Genomic DNA, 19,114 nt, shown 5'->3' on the forward strand with positions numbered 1-19,114 from the left:
TCTTCATCTTCTGATTCCATAGCAGCCTGATTGGATCATATTGAGCTTTGTCAATACCAAATTTTGATTGAGATACAATAGATTCATCGACATCTTGACACTTTTGATGCTCATTTTCATACTTTATTTAGATATTTTGGATTACCACCACTTGAGTAACTTGTATATTTTTCCTTTTTGTTAATAACAAAAGAGGAGAAAAGTCTTTACTTTTCGATGATGTGGTAATTATGTATGTTAAACAAGAAAAATTATGGTGTTTTAACATATGATGATGGTGATGTTGAAATTATGCAATGATTATTCTCACATTTTTAACTGAAATTATGCATATATTTTATACAATGATTAAACTAAAATTATGCATATGATTTTTACAATGATTTCTATTTAAAGTACTAAGATTTATGATTAAAATTGTTTCGACTTGAATTCAAATACTAGCACTGAAACGTTATTATGTTTTGAATTTGAGTTCATTATATTTCAAATTAGCATATAGATAGGGGGAATTTAGTAAAAATTTATCATTGATTGGTTGTTATTATCAAAAAGGGAGAGATTATTGAATCTCAAATTTTAATTTTGAAATCAATTGAAGAGTTAATAAACTAATATGTCTTTAAGATAAGTGACGCAGGAAATACATCGATCAAGGACTCAAAGCATTAAGGCCAAATTATTAAAGCAAGAGAATCAGACATTATGCCAAGAAAAGTATCATGTTGAAAATTGGACGTCGAGCTCGAGGAATGTTCAATGTGCCAAAGATTAGACTTCATACTACAAGTTTGCATATCTTACTAGAAGGATCAGTTATTGCGTTAAAAGGTCAGATGTCATAGGAAAGTCGACATGTCGATAGATCAAGCGATATACCAAAAGAAAGGTCGAAGTGCCGGAGGTTTGGATGAAGTGCCGGAAGATCGGATGACATGTTAGAATGGCGTATAACGTGTTGAAAAGATTTGAAATTATGTTGAATATGTGGTTGGATTGTTAAAGTCTTAATCGATGTCTTTCTAGGTCAAATTGAGTTGGTATTGGGCTGAGACCATGCTACCTTGTTGAGAAAGCTAATAAGCTTAGACCCGAGCCGAATTGGGTTCATTAGAAGGCCAAAATAGTGGCCTTAAGTAGGCCTGGGTGATGGTACCACCTGAGTCAATCGATAAGCACAAATAATACTTATCGACACCGTTGACGATGGTACCACCTAAGGTGGCGGTGGCACTGTCTAGAATTTAAAAATTCTGACAGTGGTATCATTCGACAGTTCAAAATTACAGCATCAAAAGTTGTGATGGTAGTACCACTAGCTGTTAGTAATAGTACCGCCCTTACCCTAAAATTTTCAGAGATTTAAAATTTTTTATTATATTTGAAGCTTTTTAGGGCCTATAAATACCCCACTAAGGCTTGGACGATGAAGCATCAATTTCTAAGTTAGTGAAGGGTTGTAGCTCTCTCTTTGAGTATTGTTTGAGTCTCTTCATCCTTCTTGAGTTTAGAGGTGATTCTAAGTTGTAGGAGATAAGAGATCTTATAAAAGAGTGAGTATGTAGGTTCTTTCCTAAGCCAATTAAAAGGAGATAAGCTGTAACAAGGGTAGTTGATCTTCACCCATTGGAAAGAATATTGGAAGTGAAAGTTAGTAGCCTTGAGAGAAGAAGAATCGAGAGTGGATGTAAGTCGGGGAGACCGAACCATTATAAATCAGTTTGCATTTCTTCTCTTACTTTTCATTTATGTTTCTTACTCGTTTACTTTGCAACTCTACTTATATTTTTGGGTAATCATATTTCTGATACAAATTTATCGATAGAACTTTAAAATCGAATAACAAATTACTATAGCACTAATTCACCCCATGCCATTATGATCCTAATAATAACCACCTAAGTTATTTAATCTAATACAATGATAAAAAAACATATGAAACTAAATAAACTGATGAAATTTTAATGAAATAATTTATTTATCTTAATTCCATATCCATTATTGTCATTTGTAAGTCATCATCATGTTCATATTCTTCTAATGCACCAATATTATTAATATAAATAATTAAAAAATATGTAGTTGGATAATAAACATCACACAAGTTATATGTTACACTATTAAAAAAATTTAAAAAATTTAAAATTCTTTCACACACACTCAAATGCTCTGGATATAAACAAACTTCCCTAACATTATTTGTAATAAAAGTGCATAATAATTTTTTATATTAATTTTTTTAAGTAATTCATATGTAGAATTCTATTGGGTAAGAGCACCTCTAGAAAATCTTTTGATTTTTTTGTCATTAACTTATAAAATATGTCATATTCTTTCATTAATTATGGATGACCCACAAGAATGAAATAGTTTGTTTAATAGGAGAAAAAAAGTTTCAAGAGATCTAAGTTCATCTTGTATACATAAATTCAAAACTTGATAAGCACATCTAACATGAAAAAAAAAACCACCAAAAGCAAGTTAACAAATTGCTAATAATTCCATATAGAAGCAATATTTGTCGATGCATTATTAAAACCAATAGAAAAATTTTTAAAAACTAAATAATATTCCTCTAAAATAATTGTTATCATTCTATAAATATTATCAGTTATACATCGTTCATCGAATATTCTAGAACCAATAATACATTTTTGCATGGTTCAGTCACTATTTATTCAATAACAAGTGACTCCAATTTAGGATTGCATTTGTGAGCGATCACTCCAAATATCAGAACAATTGAAAACATGACTGCCTAAAGCTCAAAAGAAAATTTTGTATATCTCTTTATTTTTATAAAAATTATGTAAAGTATAAGTAAGAGCGGCACTAGAAACTCATTGTGCCACTAAATTTAAAATCTTTTGACAACAATCAATAAATCTGATTTTTTTCACCATAACTAAAAGATAAATGTTTAATGATGAGAAATCTAGCTAATGCTTTATGATTTTTCTTTTACAAAAGGATAAAAAGTGGGAGAAGTATGGTACTCAAAAGTTTATATTCGACTCCTCTCGTTTGTGTTCAATGTTTCTTCTCAATATGTTTTTGAAATATTCCATATCCTCCTCCTTTAAACTTGAAAACTTGGACACTAATTACATATGACATGGAAAGAGCCATCAGGGTTTTGGATCTTCTTCCAAGTATACCTTGAATATCCGACTTGATTTTGGTTGCTATTTTGGTGATGTTTGGCTCAACATCAATATTAATGTATTGGCTTTCTTTATTTATCGATTTTCTAAAGACTCCTCGTTAATGAAGTGGTAGTTATACTTGCCATCAGATCAAGAAAGAGCAAAAAGAGCTTGAGAGAGAGCTTAAGAGTATTTAAACTTCAAAGAAGTGCTTAATCAAGTAAGTGGGTAAGAATGAGAGATTTGAGTGGGTATTTATGGGGTTTTTAATTTTTTCTAAAGTAACCCCCAAACTAACTATTATGTGGTTGTTGGAGGGGATAAATCTATTTTTTTTATTTTTTTTTTAAATTATAAAATAATCAAAATATACATGAATATAATTATTATATGACTATTGAAAGGGGCAAACTGATCATTTATCTCTTCATTAGACCGTTGGACTAGACATGAATTATTGGGCTTGATTGTTTGACCCCAATAAAATTAATATTTTTTTAATTATCGAATCAATGATTTAAATCAGAACTAAAATCATTGGTTCGGAATTGAAAATTCTAATTTCATAAAATTTAGATCTGAAACTGAATTATATCTAGTTAATTTTAATTTGATTTAGAATCGATGAATCGTCATATCAATTTGAATCATGATCAAATCTAAATGCATCTCACATTAATCATTTTTTAAGCACTTATCATGCTGCGAAAGACTAGAAAAAAAACCACAAAATTTATATTAATATGTCGTTTAAAACACATAATAATTTCGTATTAAGAGAGGTCGTCAACTGTCGATTGCGAAATGACCAACACATTAAACGCATTTGACAAATGTGCGGAAGAATATTAGAGCACGTGCTTGGAAGCCGACTTGCGGTCTTCCTCCCTCCCGGCAAAGGCTTTTTTAGAACACGAGCAGCACGAGGTGCTCGTGCGCTTATTCCCCGGAAGAAAGGTAGGACAAGACCCAAGTGGTATTGATAGACGGCGATGAGAAGCCAGCTTTCCGCACCCACTTCAGTTGTCTCCATCATATCTGGGTAGATCCAGTGAATTCCAATGCAGGCTTTGACCTTAACCAGGCCACAACGAGCCGTCCGTCTCATTAATGTGGAAGGGAGGTTCCTGCCATTGCTATAAAGAAGTGAGCTTCTTGCCTTCACGTCCTCCATCGTTGTATTGGAAGCGGCAGCTGCAGCAGCGGGGATGACGAAGAACCACGTTGCTTTCCTCTTCTTCTCCTTCGCCGTGGGCTTTGTTCTGTTCTCAATGCTCTTGCTGTTTCTGAGGAAGCGGCGGTGTTGCAGCTGCGATGTATGCAAGGCCTACGTGAGCTCATCGTGGGCGGCGGAGTTCGACAACCTCTGCGACTGGTACGCGCACCTACTCCGGGAGTCGCCCACCGGCACCATCCACATCCACGTGCTGGGGAACACCGTCACGGCCAACCCGGCCAACGTGGAGTACATGCTCCGGACCCGGTTCGACAACTTCCCCAAGGGGAAGCCCTTCTCCGCCCTCCTCGGCGACCTCCTCGGCCAGGGCATCTTCAACGTGGACGGCGACGCGTGGCGGTTCCAGCGCAAGATGGCGAGCCTCGCTCTCGGCAGCGTCGCCGTGCGCTCCTATGCCTTCGGGATCGTGGCCGGCGAGATCGGCCGCGGTCTGCTCCCGCTGCTGTCCTCCATCGCCGACCGAGGAGACGGTGCGGTTGTGGACCTCCAGGACGTGTTCCGGAGGTTCGCTTTCGACACCATATGCAAGATTTCGTTCGGGCTCGACCGCGGCTGCCTCGAGCTCCCGATGCCTATGTCGGAGTTCGCGGCCGCCTTCGATACCGCCTCGAGGCTGTCGGCGCGGCGGGGGACGGCGACGGCGCCGTTGATTTGGAAGCTGAAGCGGCTGCTTAACGTTGGGTCCGAGAGGGAACTGAAGCGGACGATCCGGATGATCAACGTGCTGGCGGAGGAGGTGATACGGCAACGCCGGAAGCTTGGATTCGCGTCCAGCCACGACCTGCTCTCCCGCTTCATGGGCTCGGTGGTGGACGACGACGACAAGTACATTCGCGACATCGTCATCAGCTTCCTCCTCGCCGGCCGCGACGCCGTCGCCTCGGGCCTATCGAGCTTCTTCCTGCTCCTGTCGCGGCACCATAACGTCGCGAAGGCGATGCGCGAGGAGATAGCCGGCGTCACCAAGGCCGACGGGGCGGACGTCGTCAGCTACGAGCAGCTGAAGGAGATGCACTATGTGCACGCGGCGATCTACGAGAGCATGCGCCTCTTCCCACCGGTCCAGTTCGACTCCAAGTTCTGCCTCGAGGACGACGTGCTCCCGGACGGCATGTTCGTGAGCAGGAACACGAGGGTGACGTACCACCCGTACGCCATGGGGAGGATGGACAGCATCTGGGGCCCCGACTGCGACGAGTTCAGGCCGGGGCGGTGGCTCCGCGGCGGGGTGTTCACCCCGGAGAGCTTGTTCAAGTACCCGGTGTTCCAGGCGGGGCAGCGGGTGTGCCTCGGCAAGGAGTTGGCGCTGATGGAGATGAAGACAGTGATCGTCTCCGTGGTCAGTAAGTTCGATGTCGAAGTGCTTCCCGGCGGCCGGCCGCTGAAATTCGTGCCAGGTCTGACGGCGACCATCAACGGTGGGCTGCCGGCGCGGGTTTGCCGGCTAAAGATATAGTTTTCTTTGGTTTCTGCGCGCCTCGAAAGGCCTCTTGCATCGCCTTCTTCCCCATGGATGTTACAGGAGGGGATAAACTATGTGTACAGATCTCGAGGAGAAAAGAAAAGGAGTCGGTTGAATGTAAATGAGAAGAGGAATCGATACGGCTCGAACAAGACAAATTCTTTCTGGTACTATATAGTTGATGGCTCATAGATCGCCGTGCCTCAGTAGCAGCGGTTGGGTTGGCTGGTGATCCTAATCGCATGATGTTAACACAGCATACATAAAAATGGTAATACCATGGGCGGTGCCCATAGCAACAGTTTATGCACCACATGAATTCCTATTATTTTTCCAGTGGAATTATATAGATATAACCATTGACTAATCTCCGTTGACTAATAATGATTTTGATGAAGTCCAAGATGCTAAGTATCAACCAACCTGACGCACTTGTTCTAAATAAGATGAGTTGCAATTGATCTGATATGAGTGTTTGATCGTGAAGGCCGAAATCAAAATATAAGTTTAGCTAGAGAAAATTTGGTCCCTTTTATAGTGCCTTAGATTTAACATCTAATGCCCATAAAAGTCTGCATTGAGACGTTAGTATACTAATTTTTCTTAAAAAAAAAAAAAAAAATTCATTGCAACAGGAATTGAAGTATGGACTGAAAATTGAGACGGTACAATACACTAACCACTAAGATGTCTCAATAGATACAAATAATAATATATTATTATATAATTTATCTGCCTCAAGTTTGAGTTCAAGTTTAAATATAATATTTAAAAAATAATAATACCAAAAAAAGTTTATTATCTTTGAATTATTATCAGAAATATTTGTAATTAAAATATAATGATTCTACGACAAAGTTAGGTCCAATAGAATTCATCGAAATTGTAGAACCACACTGGAGACTTACCAATACTTTGAGAATGTAAAATCTAGAATCTTTCCTCTTCTTTCGTTTTTGAGTGTTGATTCTTCTAGCACGGATTGTACTAGTTTTATTTAACTAATATATTTTTTAAAAAGTTATTATTGATTTTACCATCTATACAACTCCAATTTTTTAAGTTAAAAAAAAAGAAATTTAATCTTCTGTTGGCCTTTTGAATTTTTAATTTTAAACAAATAAAACTAGTAAATGCTCTGCTTATTCATTATAGATTGCTAAACATTTTATTTAGTTTCTTGAATAAAGGTGTATGCCATTGCAAAAATGACCCATACTCATAATGAATATGCTACTAGTGAGTAATAAATCTTACATATTTTAATTTTTATGAATGTATTGAAGAAAAAATAAATAAACCCCAAAAAACGTTCCTCCTTTCCTAATTTAATTCTTTCCTGATATTTGATTTTTAAGTAATTTTCTAAATCAATGTGGCCTCCTAGCAACATTTAGAATTTTAAATTATTATTAATTGATGAATTAGTCCTAATTAATGGCTGGGGACTTCTAGTTAATGTTCTAAAGTCGAGTTTGTATAGGTATGTTATAAATTTATTTTTATTCGTATTATTATATATCTATACCTTCTAAATAAACATATATCCTATCTATGAGAAACTTATTTCATCATTTCTAATAACTCTTCTTATCATTGTCAAATTTTGTTGGAGCAACAAGGAAGACTGGACATGAGTCAAACTCGCAAGTCTTTCGCAGTCAGTGTTTTGCTTGTGCTGTACGAGCAATTGCATGTTCCTCGTGCTCTAAAAGGACTCGGAGGGCTAAGTTAGGATCTTACTAATTATTCGACTTAAAAAAATTAATTTTGAATCACAAGCTCATCCAACTGAAACTTTTAATTTTTTTTTTCACACAATAAATAAATAATATTCAAGGATTCTAATAATATTAATTCTCTATTATTATTATTATTATTATATTTCTTTTGAAAAACAAAAGAAAATTAGTAGATGAAAATATCTCATATTTAATAAAACATTTCAATAATAGTGATGAAACACAATCTACCGCTAAAATTGTCACATGTCAAAACAAGAGTTCCAACTGTGGACTTAAGAGAAGGGAGGACCTATGTGTAACTAACTATGAAGGTCATACATGGATTTAGATGCTAATTACATAACGGATCAAGGAATTGATCCCTTGTAGTGGATGGCTGGTCAGGTTGAGAGATCATATTGACTCGATGTAAGTAGTGGATCTGTAACATCCCATTAGTCCCACATCGGAAGTGGGTAATGTATATGATTGGCTTATAAGGGTCTGATGAGTGTACTATTATCAATTTCAGCTTAAGCATTTTGGTCAGTGGTTTAGACCAAACGAAGTTGATAGGCTAGTTAGCCCATCAGACCCGAGTCTTAATATTTGGTATCAGAGCCGACCTAGCATTTGGGCATAGTGAGGGGGCTCGAATAGGAAAGGGCTACCCGTAGACGGAGTCAGAGGACTCGTCACGACGTGGAGCCACCACTAGACTACGCCTCACATGCACTATGCTAGGGTCTGATCTGGGTTTAGACCAAACGAAGTTGATAGGCTAGTTAGCCCATCAGGCCCGAGTCATAATAGGATCGGGTTGAGAGCCTCAATGAAGGTTGCTCTTTTACATTCTTTACTAAAATACTGAAGCGGGTTGAGTCGAGCCGTAAGAAACACGACTCGAACCCGATCTGATACGGATTAAATCAGAGGTCAAGAAATCTTGAACCCGTTTTATAGAAATGTCAATAGGAAAAGTATACATAAATTTTGCGCTATTTGAATCCCAATTCGATTCATTTACATCGGTATTTGAAACCGAACCCCAAGTTGGCAGGATCGGCTCCGTCAGTTTCCTTCTGTTTTCGCTACGCGCGCGGTTCCAACTTCAAGATCGAGCGAGAGCGAGAGCGAGAGAGAGAGAGAGAGAGCTCCGATGTTTCGTTTCCACTTCCAGGTGCGAATTGCTTGATCTCCAGATATATGGTCTGTGTTGATATTTCTACTGTTCTTGATGAATTCTTTTGAAGGGTTTTAAGAATTTCTTTCGGGTAAATGTTTTATTTTTTATGTCGTTTTCCTGGATCCATTTTTGAACTGGGGAAGAATCGGTTGGTTTCATCTTGGGTTTGATCAATTTCGATGGTGTGGTTAGATATTGAGATCAGCTTGTAGGAAGATTCAGGGTATTCGCCAGCTGTTTGTTGAAATGCCATGCGTAGAGCAGATCTGACAAGAGAATCCCGTTACCTTCATCTTGGGTTACTAAAATTTCATGATGCGGTAAGATGTTAAGATCGGCAGCTTGGTGGCATTCCCCAACTATTTGTTAAAACGCCGTGCGTATATTAAATCTGACAAAAGAATCCCGCTATTTTCATCTTGGATTAATTCAGAGAGTGTGGTAGAATATGGAGATGGGGTTGTGGGAAGCTTGATGGTATTCCTCAAGTATTCGTTGAAATGCCATGTAATTATTAGATCTGACAACAAGAGAATACCGTTAGTTTCGTCTTGAGTTACTCAAATTCGATGATGATGTATGATATTGAGATTGGATTGTAAGAAGATTAGACGCATTCCTCGACTATTTGTTGAAATGCTAAGTGTCTATTGAACCTGACAAAAGAATCCCGCTAGTTTCATCTTGGATTAGTTCGTCTCCATGAGGTGGTAGTATATTGAGATCGGACTGTAGGAAACTCCGTGGCATTCCTCAATAATTCGTGGAAATGCGATGTGAAATATTGGATCTGATGAGAGTTCAGGATTAGTCGATTTTGATGATGAGGTAGCAGATTGAGATAGGATTGTAGGGAGGCTTCTGACATTCCTCAAAATTTTGTTTTAATGCTATGTGCATATGAGATCAATCAAGAAAATTGAGTAATTTCGTTTTGGATTAGTCCATTTTGATGATGTGGGAGGAGACGGAGATCAGATTGTAGGAAAAGTTGGTGGCACTCTTCAACCATTTGTTGAAACGCCATGTGCTTGCTCATTGCGCGTAGACGAAGTTATCCTTAACGCTCGTACCTCGTGAAGACCAGAATGAACTCGAGTGTATATATATTTATCCTCTTTCCATTCTGCAGTGGTCTTAACTTTTGAATATGCTTTCTCTTTTGAAGTATGTTGCATTCAATATTGTTTCCTTATTATGATCACCAATGACATCACATTTGCAGATATCTTCGGACAAAATGTAGAAAGATCAGGAGTTCCTGCTGCGAGTAACAGATTCTACACACACACACACACCCACAAACAAACAAAAAAAAGGTACATGGTCCTCATTTTCCATAACCAACATGAATATGAATTTTCACATGATTTCATAAAGATATTATGAAATCATGCTAGTTTAGAAAAAGATATTATGCTAGTTTAGAACATAATTTTCACATTATCTATAGAACTTGCAAGCTTTTCTTCCCATTTAAAGATATTATGCTAGTTTAGAAAAAGATATTCTTTTCCATATCCGTAGGTCAAATATTCATTGAAATGAAACAAGCATAGGTTATCCGATTGTAAACATCCATCCACATGGTAATCTCTAGTGCATTTGCTAAAAACACATGCACGCACACATGGGAGACGGATTCTTGGAAGATTTTTGCCTAGTTTGTCTTTATTTTTTATCTTTACCCTGAAATGCGAAGCAAGCATTCTATCAAGAACACATACAAACAAATTATCGTTCATGCCCTTCCACTCTCGTATAGTATTGTTTGTTCGCTTGTGCAACATTCCAGTGCCATTGCTCAGTAAAAACCCCCACTTGTGCAGTGTTTTGGTGAAAGGGACAAGGTGCAGCCAAGAATTGTAGCTACTGATTCCCTCGATGCATGCACATATTAGATAGGACATCAATTTTAAGGTGGATTTCATAGGCGAGTCAGGGTTTGCATGCCTTGGCCAGACATGAATGGCAAATTCGATCGCATCCTTCTGCGTTATGCAAATTTACAGTCACCGGCCGCCAGCCAACCAGCCACAAGCGGCAGCAATGCAGATAATACGTTTCGACAGTCACCAGAACTAACAGGAGCTTGTCAAGCCCACAGGACCAGGAAAGGAGCATCTTTAGGCTAGAACCCACCTTGGAATGTTGAAGGCAAGTACAGAGGTCTTCCTGTCTGTGATTTATACACCCAGCAATCCAGCTTCGCTTCCGGGACGAGATTCCCTAGTCCTTGTTGAGCTTGATCACCAATTTTCTTAACTAGGATACAAAATGGAAACCCTAAACGCGGTCTTCAATTTTTTAGAGCCAACAAATCCAACGCACCTTTCACAAAGCCAATATTTGGGAAGATGGGTGTATAAAGTACATTGTTCCTTGATTTGTGCCGGTCATACCAAACCCCACCGGTGACCAAACGGTAGGTTGCACCATGAGTAAATATCCAAGAAATGTCAGCTGGAGTCTGAACCAGTGGAGTCTTGGAAACTTCAGCAAATTGACACCAAGCATCAACCAGTAGATCACAAGCATTATGTTATACAGCATGGGACTAGAATTAGGCGTTTACAATACACAATTTACAATGCAGGAACAACCGCTTTAGTACTTGGTAGAATTCTGATTGAACCAGGCAGAGTTTACAAGCTTGTTCTTTTTAGAATGAAAGCACAGAAGGAGCAAATGGATATATATAAGTTAGACTTACAACTATAATCTGACAAGCTATTTACAAGGTAGGTGCTATCCAGCATATATACATATATATCACAAGAGACTTTGAGAGTAAAAAATTACAATACCATCAAAACTGTAGGAATAAGAAAGTATCTCATATGTTGGAACCATCACAGAAAGCTACATCCAACTTTTTTGGCTTCACATCTTCAAGAGACCTGCACAAGGCAACAGACAGACTAGAAACTTAAGTCCCTATAGGTTCCAATCATCTGAAAACAAAAGGATGCTCAAAATTAAACAGAACAATCAGTCCGCAAGTGTGTTTTGTCATCATCATAATTTATGGAAATTAGTTAATGAGATGGTCTTTTTAGTAAACAATAGCTCAAAGGAGAGGAAGCTCTGCTGCACCATCGATGCAACTATCAATTTAATAACACAACCTAGTAGCATGAGAAAATGACAGCCAAAAATAGCCAAATAAATTATTTGAACAAAAGATGAGTTCAGGACGAGAGATCCACATACCGTGACAACTCAGCACAGCCCTCAGAATTCTGACGATTAGTACCATGCACAGGGCCGTTTGTTTCTTTGCCAGAACTATTTTCTTCTGAAGTGGCTGGACTCTCTTCAAGTCTAGAATTTAATGTTCCTGGGTTCATACTCTGGACCTCCTCTCGAGTGTAGATATAAATCTTACGAACCATGTTACAGAATTCACTGCAATAAACACTGAGTCAGCCACCTAGTAGTTAAGCTGTGCCAAAATAAAGCAAAGCAGGAAAAAAGTAAATACAAACACTTACTTCCAGGGATCATCTCCGACAAGCATCATATCACCTTCATTGTCAGTGTATACAACAAGCCAGTTCTTGTTGGGAGCAAGTAGTGCACCCTTAAAATCAAATATTTGATCTAGTTCAGCAATCAGTTCATCATAACCACTGAACTTGGAAAGATCAACAGACCTACCAAGTGCAATACCTTGCTTATGCACCTGAAATGAAAATAATCTCGTTAAGTTCTTGCTACATTTAGGTCATGGAAGTTGATTCCTCCAGGAATTCTACCATATTCTCATGATAGTTCAGCATCATAAATGGCTGGCAATAGTAACTCTAGAAATTAAGGATAAGAATGTAGCACGAAAGAAATGTAGCTTTGAGTAACTACAATAGGAAACTTGATTTAAAATTTGGTACCATTATGATGAATCAATTTGTTCAACCTTTTCTTGAACCAGAAACCTCAAGTGTGGTTATGGATATTCACAAATGTCAACCAAAACCTCTAAGGTTCCTTTATATTCAGAATTTGTTTCATGAAGCATGCTCCAGACTCAAAGATTGTTTTTTCTCAAGTTATTTGATAAGGCATAAAGGCAATAACTTCTTTTGGTCTGTCAATATTGTCTGCATTAATACTTCTTATTTTATATTGACAGGAAAACCTACATTCTATGGTACCAAAAAAGAAAACCTCTGATAAAAAAAAATAACTGGCAATGACAATCACATAAGACAACATGGGTTACATCTTTCAAAACAAAGTCAGCCCAGGCTACAACATAGGTTATAGCCATAGTGTAGAAAGATAATGAGAATATAGAGCATGCAACAATTACCTCCACAATATAGCATATATCAAAGACTGATGTCAGAAACAAAAAGAACATAAAAAGAATATGTCTCAAATTGATTAAGCAAAAAAAGAAAGCTTGCCTTGGTGCAACTCCTGGTTGAACCACCTTGCAGTTTGTTCTGAACATCTTTAGGAGCCTGTTGACAAACCTGATTAGGTTTCTCTGTATCGCCATTTGTCAGTGTGGTACTAACAGATGTTACAGGTTTGCTGTTTAAGTGAAACCCAAATAACTTGCAACCGCTATTTCCTTTGGACTTCACCACATCATTCTGGGATGGTGCTAGTGGTTGAGGTTTCACGACCCTAGTTTGTGGCATGTTCTCTGTTCGAGAATCTTGCAGAAACCGTGGTAGCCAATTTTCTGAGTGCCGATCACCTCCTAATTCCTGCAGTTCAGTATGAACTCCCTGCATGTCATATCTATAACTTCCAAGTTTCTGATAAGACAACTCAACAACACGAGTCATCTTCAGGTTGCATTCACCAATACTAAAATTTGAATTTGGAGGCATCAAAGACCGTGAGCCAGGAGAACAGTTATGTTTGGCTCCTTGATCTTGGAAATGAGACTTCAAAAGATCTTTATCACCTGGTGAGTGAAACCCACTAGAATCACCAGGTTGGAAACCTGATAATATATCAGTGTATGTTTGTTCATGCATCTTTGTGTGCATCCACCTCTCTGATACTGATCTTCTCAGAGCAGAAACATCATTTATCTTTTCATCACGCACCGACCACATGATTGGCTTTTGAGTAGTATCTGACTCATTGCTATCTGCAAAAGTACTTCTAAAGGCCATCATGTCCTGACCTTGCAAGACCCTTGAGACTTCATGGGATTGGCAAGGGCCTGCTTTGGAAGCAGCTGAGTAGCATGTTACGATAGTTAATTTTTACTCGAAACGCATGTCATAATAGGATTATAGAAGCCATATTTTACCTTCTTTTGTTAGAACGGATGAATCAGGAGAAGAAGGAACATTACTTGTCCGAGGCCTTTTTGGCCTAGGCATAGGACCGGGGTTGGGTGGAGGTGTCAGAACAGGTTCGATTTTCCATGGAGACACCCTTTCTGGACGAGGAATCAAAGAGGCCTCATCCCATCGTACCTAAAATTTAAACACAGTATCACTCAATTAATCTTGAGCAATAACAATAATAGATGCCTCTATGATAAATTACCTTGAGGCATCTCCATTTTGATCCAGTCCACCTGCTTGGATCAGCATCTCCTATGCCAACAATGGTGCCGGTGAACCTTTAGGTATCAAAACTTTTATAGATCAGAAATGATTGTCATTTTACTTAAGTGATCCTAACGTAACTGTATCTATAAATTGATATGAAAATATAGCCTGATGATACCTCTGTTCTGGGGTTTCTTCACCTTCAAATCTCATTTTGAACCTCATCCCTATAGAATGGTTGCTCTTGATAGAATCCACATGATCAAAAGGAACAATGAATTCAGTTGGACACATCCTGTCAGAGTAACCACATGGAATAAATAAATAAATCAAGTATCCAACGGGTTAGCACTACAATCAACAGAAGCTGCTTGAAAACTAATGAAATTTGCATCCCCTTTGGTAATTTCCCTCAATGCTCTAAATATGCATTGTAATTGCCTTATTGTGTGTGAAATAATGCATGTGACCATTATACATAGTCTACATACCGTGGTTTGTAGTAAACAGTAAACATGGTTCCAGTGTTGACAGCATGCCATGCCGTAGCAAGGACACCCAAGTGCATACTGTGACTGGATATGACCGAGGATGGAACATTAGTCTGCTGTCTCAGTGCACGTCTCACACCAACACGCAGTTCGCTGTTTTCCCCTCTGCTTAACCATGGAACAATCACTTAGCACAAGACATAAAGAACTGAAAATGTCAGCATGGGTTTAACATGAACAGACCTTAGAAAGATGAAAGCATCCCGAGCAACAAGCCTTTTAGAACTAACAAAAACACTCCATCCACTTTGAAGCAGGTGTCTTCGTGGTTGACCTAGTTCAAAGACAACAGAACAGATTATTAAGTCTGTGGCAAACTAGCTAGAGCGAAGAACATAACCAGAAAAAGATGTAGTTAGCTTTCAGGTTCAGCATATAGAACTCCCAAAAAGAAACATGTTATGGTGATTTCATTTGCAATCAACAAGTCTAGCTCATCTGAGAACAAAGATTAGCCACCTACAGGAAATAGGCAAAAGAGCACCATTTATGAGCCAACATTAAGGAATTTAACATTGTAGTCTGCACATTTTCAACTAGTTAAGAACCACAATCATTTGGTCGTCAAGACTGGCAAAAAAGTCCATTCAAACATTTAAACAACACAAGAACTACGACCTTTAAAACCATAAGATCCAGAAAGGACAGAGAGATTCCCATAAATTCAAGGAAAAATCCATATACGAAGGCCTGTCAAGTTATAATATTGGCTTACCGCGAAAGATGTGTCGGAAATGCCATTCCACTCCATGCAAATCCTTTGCCACCAACTCTTGACTAGGCGGCTGCTGACTCATATCCTGATCACTATCCAGATATTCAACAAAAGGCAAAACCTTCCACAGGAACGAGAAAAGCAGACTAAAAATCTGACCAGTGGAGGAAGGCACTCATCAGCATGCCGTCTTAGCACTGAGAATCCACCGTGAGTGCTCGTGTCCGACGCGGTCAGCGTCTTGCAGAAGGAATACACATGAGGCCGTGGCGGTGGCGGTGCAAGTGTCTCCTTCTCCACGGTATTCTCGTCCTGCTTAAATGCCACCACTCGTGTTGTATTTTTTCAACAAAGAAGGAATCTACGTTCCCATCTATCTCAAGTAACATCCACAGCGAGCAAAACCAGAAGTACCCAAAATGCTTGGGCCTTGAAGACATACCTTTGGATCCGGAAGCAACGTTATCTGAGCATATACCTCGTCAGTGTCCGGCTCGGCCTATCAACCAAGAAATACCCTCCAAAGATTAGAACGGAATACAAGGAAGACGATTACTGCAAAAGATGGGTGTTCGACGAAGAGCACCTTCAGGTGGACATTCATAACCCGGCAAAGGATCTTCCATGGAAGGTTATAGACCGGCATCTGCTGGTCTGCTACCTGATTCGTTGAGGCTTCTACCTAAAACACCACAACAGACCAGCAAAAATGGAGATAACGAGAACCTTCACGAAAACGCGAACGGAAAGTGATGCACCCAAAACGTCAAGGGGGAAACCCCCCAAGCAACGGTGATTTTTAGGTGGAATTCGGGCACATATGAGTTTTGCCAAGACTCCCGCATCTCACCTGCTCCACATGCCCCTGCGGGAAGTAGAAGACCTTCTCCCCCATTCTGGGAATCGTCACCAGAGGGCCGGCGCAAGCGTGCCATAGTTCCGTGTACAACGCATCCTCCGAATCTGCAAGTGAAACCACACTGAAGTCAAAACCTAACCGAAAACCCTACAAATAGAGAGCCAGCGCAACTGCCTTCGGCCACCGCCAGAGAACCGGCCAGGAACCTACCTTTTCGGACGGCTGCGCTGCCGGAGAGCCCCAGGCTCCTTTCCTCATCGTCATCCCTCATAGGGGCTGCCTCGTGCGGCTCGCTGCACCCCGACGACAAGCCCTCCCCTCGTCCTCTACTACCCTTCACCGACACCTCCGACGACGCCATCAAACCACACCGAATTCACCAGCACCCAGCGCAACTCGTCAATTGTCACAGACACCGATGATCCGACCAACTCAACCCATCGTAAACCCTAAACTGAAACCCGGAACGCCTCCAGATCCAACCCTATCAGATCCCCTTCAAAACACGAAAAATCCTAATTCGGCGAAACCACTTCAAATCCCTCAAGAAACCCCTAAATTTCTCACTCTCACTCGCCCTTCTCCGACAATCGTTTCTCCTCAGCCTTAAACTCTCTCTATAACTCCGTCTCTCACCCCTTTTCTTTTGAGCATAGAGAGAGCTCGGAAGCGGCGAGAGAGAGAGAGAGAGACAGGGAGCCTCGTACTGTCGACGAACAGTGCTTGCCCGGATCTTATTCAACATTCCAGGTGCTACCTACTGCTTACATACTGTTTGAAGGGAGTCCGGAAAGGGACCCACGAAAACAAAGGTGTCAGATCTAATTGGATTTAATTTTTGCAATTGGAATTGCACTGGATCATTCCGTACCTTAACTCGGGTCAAATGCCGGAGCAATCATTTCAACCATGGTCAATTCCCCAACTGGCGCCGGGTAGGGCGGAGGCCGTCAAGTTGCCGTTAGACGGCCACCTATCTCGAAATGGAAATACTTGACGGCGTTGGTCTTTCCCGGCTCGCCTTCGGATGGCTCCCGTGTCGTGCTATTAACGGACAGCGCCCTAAAAATTAAAAAGCCTTTCCCTCCCGATTTATTAAACGAAAAGCTTTCCTCTTCTATTTCGTGCTACTGTGGTCCCCGTTTCCACGGATAGAAACGTGTAGCAGGACTATTGGTCAAGCTCGGGCCCATCTGAGTGCACTATTGGAAGGCCAGCCGGTATCTGGAGGTGACCGTAACGCCTCCCACGATGGCGCCGTTACGCCCTCCCGCACCACGTTTCGATACGTTACTCGTCCCTGATTACGGCCTCCTTCCCCATGCCCGGGTTTAGCTGTCTCGGAACGAACAGCAGTCAACCGACAACGGAACGTGGCCCCATCTGATTGCCGCCGCGCAGGACCATTTGGATGTAAACACTGGTTGAAGATGCGGTCTGCTATGTTGTCCATACAGCGAATCTCGAAACCGTTGAGCGTGTTCCGAAATCAGTTGAGTTCGACGACTCTGGAGAAGTTTGCCCATCGGAACTTGATGATGCGATATCCACCGTCCATATGGGGAGAGGGTAGAAAAGGTCGGTGGATGTTGGGTGGTAAGGCAGGTAATCAAACAAAAACGACAATTGGTTCAAGTTTTCCGCAGCAGTGGTGGTCGGAAATGCGAGCCCCTGATAGCCGTGGCTCGTGGATGTCCGCTCAGCGAGGCGGGTCCCGCCCGTGCGCCTCCCGTACCCGACAACTCTCCCGCCCCTGCCAAGCAAAGTGGACCCCGCCCCCGCCCCCGGGTAATTGGACACGCCCTCGTCGGCCCCTTAGTAAACCGGCCCACGGGAACCCCTAGGGTTGGTCAGAATCACTTTTCGTACGCCTTTAGCGCTGCCGGTCCCCCACCGGAATGTGGGCCCCTTTTCTTTGACCAATAACAGGGAGGATACTTGAAAAGGGTAAAAAATGGTCTCCCGACGAGCAAGTCCGGGTGGGTCCCGGGACTAAACTGCGAAAAGCCTGCTCGCCCCACCAAGCCGTCCAGAACTCGCCACGTCAGCTCATGCCCAATCACCATTCGAAACGTTTAATTTTGGGACCCGTCGGTTTTACGCGCCAGCCGTCACATGGGAAGGAAGCGAGGGCAGTCCACGTCACACGGGAGGACGCGAGCAAACAGCTGCGGCGCGAGTGATCCTGCTCGTAATCACGAAACAACGAACAGAATTCGCATGGATATTCGTGTCTTCCATCACAAACATCTTCTGATCTTTAGCTTCACGTTCCATGGTCAAAAAGAGGATTTCGATTAAAAAGGCCTTATTATTTTGAATTAGGTAGCAACATGATGGTCATATGTTTCTTGGCAATTATTTTAATCACGTTGACAAAGAAGGGGTATGATTTGACCAACCAATACAATAAATATATATCGGGTAAGGTAGAAATAAGCATATTTGGTCAAACCACTATAATCAAATTGTCTATTCTGTCTTCGTCATATTTATACTATAAAACAACAGAAAACGCTGCCTGACTGCATTCAACCTGGGATCATCCAAAAAGAACATGCGTATAAACCTGCATGCATGTTTATAATTGGGAAAGGTATAACTACTATTTACTTTTGATTGGGATGTACAGGGAATTCTGGTTCTGATTATTTTCGGATGAATATTAAGAAATAGCATGAATACTATGTCAAGAAAAATTGCTATTAATAA

General features: G+C 40.7%; 2 protein-coding genes across 4 annotated transcripts; one reads left to right on the plus strand and one right to left on the minus strand.

Moving 5' to 3' along the window:
- Positions 1-4,203: 4,203 nt before the first annotated feature.
- LOC135612627 (cytochrome P450 94C1-like) lies at positions 4,204-6,101 on the plus strand. The gene has a single exon (XM_065109134.1). It carries the CDS (start codon positions 4,355-4,357, stop codon positions 5,837-5,839), a length of 1,485 nt encoding a protein of 494 aa, XP_064965206.1. The 5' UTR covers positions 4,204-4,354; the 3' UTR covers positions 5,840-6,101.
- A 5,238-nt stretch (positions 6,102-11,339) lies between these two features.
- LOC103974023 (auxin response factor 23) lies at positions 11,340-17,112 on the minus strand. Of its 3 annotated transcripts, none has more exons than XM_009388751.3 (15): positions 16,613-17,112; positions 16,394-16,506; positions 16,130-16,225; positions 15,986-16,042; positions 15,703-15,855; positions 15,544-15,628; positions 15,012-15,102; positions 14,769-14,933; positions 14,456-14,572; positions 14,273-14,348; positions 14,076-14,199; positions 13,165-13,955; positions 12,250-12,440; positions 11,969-12,163; positions 11,340-11,655 (listed from the first exon to the last, which is right to left on the minus strand). In XM_009388751.3, the coding sequence occupies exons 1-15, from the start codon at positions 16,761-16,763 to the stop codon at positions 11,592-11,594; spliced, it is 2,469 nt and encodes an 822-aa protein (XP_009387026.2). In that variant the 5' UTR covers positions 16,764-17,112; the 3' UTR covers positions 11,340-11,591. The 3 variants fall into 3 exon arrangements, with proteins under 3 accessions (XP_009387026.2, XP_009387025.2, XP_009387024.2); XM_009388750.3 differs by having other exon boundaries at positions 13,165-13,940; positions 14,031-14,199; XM_009388749.3 differs by having other exon boundaries at positions 14,031-14,199.
- Between the last annotated feature and the right edge of the window lie 2,002 nt (positions 17,113-19,114).

The sequence above is a fragment of the Musa acuminata genome, chromosome BXJ2-5 (assembly GCF_036884655.1).
Source record: "Musa acuminata AAA Group cultivar baxijiao chromosome BXJ2-5, Cavendish_Baxijiao_AAA, whole genome shotgun sequence".
Classification (NCBI taxonomy): domain Eukaryota; kingdom Viridiplantae; phylum Streptophyta; class Magnoliopsida; order Zingiberales; family Musaceae; genus Musa; species Musa acuminata.

What these genes read in the sequence shown, in the direction of transcription:
- LOC135612627 (XM_065109134.1), top strand. Translation starts at nt 4,355, where the DNA reads ATGACGAAGAACCACGTTGCTTTCCTCTTCTTCTCCTTCGCCGTGGGC.
- LOC103974023 (XM_009388749.3), bottom strand. Translation starts at nt 16,763, where the DNA reads ATGGCGTCGTCGGAGGTGTCGGTGAAGGGTAGTAGAGGACGAGGGGAG. An exon ending in TTTCCGACACATCTTTCGCG is followed by an intron (nt 15,103 to 15,543) that starts GTAAGCCAATAT and finishes TCTTTGAACTAG; the next exon opens with GTCAACCACGAAGACACCTG. An exon ending in CAAAATGGAGATGCCTCAAG is followed by an intron (nt 14,200 to 14,272) that starts GTAATTTATCAT and finishes TTTAAATTTTAG; the next exon opens with GTACGATGGGATGAGGCCTC.